This window comes from Chiloscyllium plagiosum, chromosome 37, assembly GCF_004010195.1.
Source record: "Chiloscyllium plagiosum isolate BGI_BamShark_2017 chromosome 37, ASM401019v2, whole genome shotgun sequence".
In the NCBI taxonomy this organism is placed as follows: Eukaryota; Metazoa; Chordata; class Chondrichthyes; order Orectolobiformes; family Hemiscylliidae; genus Chiloscyllium; species Chiloscyllium plagiosum.
The window spans coordinates 26,111,011-26,115,545 of NC_057746.1; the positions used below are offsets into that span (position 1 = coordinate 26,111,011).

At 47.9% G+C, this 4,535-nt stretch overlaps 1 protein-coding gene across 2 annotated transcripts in view; it reads right to left on the reverse strand.

The window, feature by feature from the left end:
- Positions 1-1,262, reverse strand: part of LOC122541404 (protein FAM102A-like) — a 37,479-nt gene extending 36,217 nt beyond the window's left edge. Inside the window, exons 1-2 of one of the 2 annotated variants that reach the window (XM_043678145.1) lie at positions 897-1,262; positions 96-278 (exon numbers count right to left, since the gene is read on the reverse strand). In XM_043678145.1, coding sequence (XP_043534080.1) covers positions 96-278; positions 897-922 — 209 coding nt within the window. In that variant the 5' untranslated portion in view covers positions 923-1,262. Of the gene's footprint in view, positions 1-95; positions 279-449; positions 845-896 lie in introns of those variants that run through there. The other variant, XM_043678146.1, reaches the window with a different exon arrangement.
- Positions 1,263-4,535: the final 3,273 nt, after the last annotated feature.

The following is a 4,535-nucleotide window of genomic DNA, read 5'->3' on the forward strand; positions in this document are numbered from 1 at the left end:
GGGGGCGGGGGGGGGGGGGGGGGGGGGGGGGAGAGAAGAAGAGGAGAGAAAGTGAGGATCCCAGGGCGTGGGATGAAAGTAACTCCCTCCCTCACCGGGTGGACTCCTCGCTGAAGGATCCTCCGTCCAGCAAGCGGATCTTGCAATACAGAATCCCGTTGATAAACGGCACGGCGGAGAGATGCACCACCGTCAGACTGACCAGGAACTTAAATTTCTTCTTCTTCATCATCAGGAAGGCCATAGAACAGGGGACCACCCCTCCTTCTGAGATGGAGCTGAGGAGGGGGGGGGGGGGGAACAACACTATTAAACACAGACCAAAATCCATTCACAAACTGGCATGAGAGACAAAAAAATGTCGAAAAAAAATACTTAAAAGGACAACACCCCAAATATCTGGCTTCCCTCCCCGTCAAAATCCAACATTGTTTTTCTTTCTCCATTACCTGGCTGAGGGGGGGAAAACAAACAAATCCTCGCTGGAAAAGGTCAGGTCAATCTCTTTAAAGTCGCCTTCTCGGGAGAGTGAACTCTTATCCCCTCCAGTGTGCCTGTATCTCCAGCGAAGGGAGTTGGTTAACTGACAGAAGCGGGGAGGAATGTCACAATCAGGAAAAGCCCGAGCACTGGGTTGGACTTTTTATTTCTCCCTGAGCAGTTTTTTTTTTAAAAAACAGTCCCTCCTCGTTTCTCTCCCTGTGTCTGTCTGGTCTTGTCAGCCCCCAACCGGTTTGACCTGACACTTGAGCTGCTTTCTTTCTGACTGACTTTAAAGCTGCCACTCTCTCGTATTTTTAAAAAATTATTGATATCCACTTTTCTGACAGAACTCTCCACGCCCCTTCCCCTCGTGGCCTGAGGTAAAGCACCAATTGAACTATTCGAGTTAATACCTGAACATATCCAGGATTTCAGTCATGTGGGAGTCCCTGTTACTCTTCCAGCACAGACAGAGCTACAGCGAAGGAGATGGGTTGGGGGGCCGCGGGGATGGGAGAGCAATTTGTCCGCAAGCTGTTGTTTCCTCGCCTCTTGAGGTGAAATTATGACCTCTACAAAAAAAAACCCAAAAATCACACGGAAAAGTAAGCATTTTCTCAACCGATGAAGCACTTCATAAGTTTGTAAAACAGGAAGCAACTTGCGCACAGCAAGATCCCTCGTGATAATGACTCTGTGTTAATCCGACTTGGATTGATTGGCCCGGACGTCAGGGATATTTCCACCCAACCCTCCAAACACATATACTTTGTTCAAGATAGTGCAACAGGATTATTTTATGATATTTATTAATCACAAATCACATTTTCTGTCCAGGCTCTGGAGTGGGGTTTGAACCCTCAACCTGGTGTTTCTAAAGCCAGCGGTGCTGAGTCACAGTGGAAGAGGGGGCAATGTGGAGTTGCAAACCGATTCCTTCCCCGACTTGAACAATGGTCTCAGCTTTCCTCAACCTGCTGAGGGGTGCAACTGGTTGGCTTTTTCCGAACTCTGGGAGTGCCGATTGGAAAATGGAGCACTGTCCCCCCTCGGTCTTGGTCAGACCCCGGGACGTGCTCAGAATGTTTCTTCCCTCTCAGCTATGTCACAACATCAGCCAGAGGTTGTGGCATGCCTGGCACGTATTCAGACACTTCCCCTTTTCTGACTTCAAAGGCTGAGGGGTGACCTTATAGAAGTTTATGAAAATTAATGGATAGGGTAAATAGACAAGGTCTTTTCCCTGGGGTAGGGGGAATCCAAAACTGGAGGGCATAGGTTTAAAGGTGAGGGGGAAAAGATTTAAACGGGATCGGAGGGGCAACTTTTTCCCCACAGAGGCTGGCGCGTGTATGGAATGAGCTGCCAGAGGAAGTGGTGGAAGCTGGTACAATTATGGCATTTAAAAGACATTTGGATGGGTATTTAAAGTCCCGTTTGCCAGCATTTGGCCCAAATCCCTCTAAACCCTTCCGATTCATATACCAGATGTCTTTTAAATGCTGTAATTGTACCAGCCTCCACCACTTCCTCTGGCAGCTCATTCCATACACACACCACACTTTGCGTGAAAACATTGCCCTCAGGTCCCTTTTAAATCTTTCCCCTCTCTCTTTAAAACTATGCCCTTTAGTTTTGGATTCCCTGAACCCTGGCAAAAAGATGTTGCCTATTCACCCTATCCATGCCCCTCATGATTTTATAAACCTCTATAAGGTCACCCCTCAGCTCCAGGGAAAATAGCCCCAGCCTATTTCAGCCTTGCCCTGTGGCTCAAACCCTCCAACCCGGCAACATCCTTGTAAATCTCTTCCAAACCCTTTCAAGTTTCACAAAATCTTTCCTGTAGCAGCTGAGACCAGAATTCAATGCAGTGTTCCAAAGGTCATCTGAGTCTGTAGAGCCGCAACATGACCTTTCAACTCCTATACTCAGTGCACCAGTCAATAAAGGAAAGCATACCAAACACCTTCTTCATTATTCTATCCACCTGTGACTCCACTTGCAAGAAACTATGCACCTGCACTCCAAGGTCTCTTTGTTCAGCAACACTCCCTTAGGACCTCACCATTGAGTGTACATGTCCTGCCCTGATTCCGTACTGCTTTTCCCCTTTTAAAGCTGTTGGTTGGTCATGTATCACGGGGTTGGATTTTACAAGGGGTTGGTTTGCCACAGCCCTGTTGAGCAGGGTTTGTAAAGTGATTAATTGGGTGTTTTGTTGATTTGATACTTTTTATTTGAAAGAATACAACCTGGTCCACCACTCCTCCTTGTAAAAAGGAGTCAGTTAGGAAGGAAAGGAGAGCAGACTGAAAATTGTGTTGAATGGAAGAAGTGAAAATTTACCATTGTTGAAGAGATGCCATCTCCTATTCTCCTTGGTTCTGAGAAACTCGAGAAGGGGTATCATTGCGGTGTTCGCATTGGTCGGGTTAACAGAGTAAATCAGGAAAAGAGCTGTTCAACCGCTGGGCATGTCCATAACCAGAGGACACAGAATAATGATCACAACGTAAGAACTAGGAGGAGCAGTAGGCCATTCAGCCCCTCGAGCCTGCTCCGCTATTCAATAAGATCATGGCTGATCTTTATCGTGGATTCGGCTCCACTTACCCGCCCGTTCACCCGATCCCTTCACTGTTCAAAAATCTATCTTTGCCTCAAAAGCATTCAATGAGGCAGCCTCAGCCGCTTCACTGAGCAGAGAATTCCACAGATTCACAACCCTTTGGGTGAAGAATTTCCTCCTCAGCTCAGTCCCAAATCCACTCCCAATTAATTTGAGGCTCTAACACTTCTTGTTTCACCCCCAGTGGAAACAACCTCCCTGCTTCTATCTTATCCATTCCCTTCATAATTTTATATGTTCCCTTCTCTGGTGGAGACATCAAGATGAGATCACCATGGAGGAACAGTCATTCTGTGCTAGCTCATTGTATGATTCACTGTGTCATTACAATCCAGTGTTATACTTCCCTCTCCCTTTATTCATCATAAACACTTTCTGGTACAGGCTTTGATCAAGAGCAGAAATCCCACCCTATACTCAAGTAGCCGAGGTCTATGCAGATGGGACTTGAGGCTGTTTGTGTTGATGTTGAGTACTGGGGCATCTCATTGCCAGGAGGAATGGAAGGAGTGGGGGAGACAGAGACAGAGACAGAGAGACACAGAGAGAGAGAGAGAGAGAGAGACCTTACTTCACTCCATTTATAGTTAAAACTGCACTTCATTGAATAGTTTATAAATTCCAGTTCCTTTTTATGGCCTGTCTGTTTATTCAGAGGAGAGACCTGCACAAGTTCCAGCTGCTGTGTGCAGGAGAGCTGCTCACTCGAGAACACTGGGCAAGCCGTTCGATGAGATACAGGCAGGTGAAGAAAACTGCAATTAGGTAGCAGCTTCCAAGGCCTCAGAACATCCCAGAGAGTTTTACAGGTCAACCACATGCCTCTGAAGGGCAGGGAAGGCTGTAATTAAGACAATATAGGAGCTGGGAGGTCATGTTGCAGCTGTATAGGACACTGGATAGGCCACTTCGGCAATACTGTGTTCAAGCCTGGTCTCCCTGCTCTCGGAAAGATGTTCATGGAATCCCTTCAGTATTGGGATAGAAGGGGGCCATTCAGCCCAACAAGTCCGCACCAACCCTCCGAAGAGTAACCATCCAGACCCATTTCCCTACCCTATTACTCTACATTTAGGAGAAAGTGAGGTCTGCAGATGCTGGAGATCAGAGCTGGAAATGTGTTGCTGGAAAAGCGCAGCAGGTCAGGCAGCATCCAGGGAACGCACAAAAACGCACAACCCAGATGGCCTCCTTCTTCAAAGACCGCAATTTCCCCCCCGACGTGGTCGACGATGCCCTCCACTGCATCTCTTCCACTTCCCGCTCCTCCGCCCTTGAACCCCGCCCCTCCAACCGCCACCAGGACAGAACCCCACTGGTCCTCACCTACCACCCCACCAATCTCCATGTACAGCGCATCATCCGCCGTCATTTCCGCCACCTCCAAACGGACCCCACCACCAAGGATATATCTCCCTCC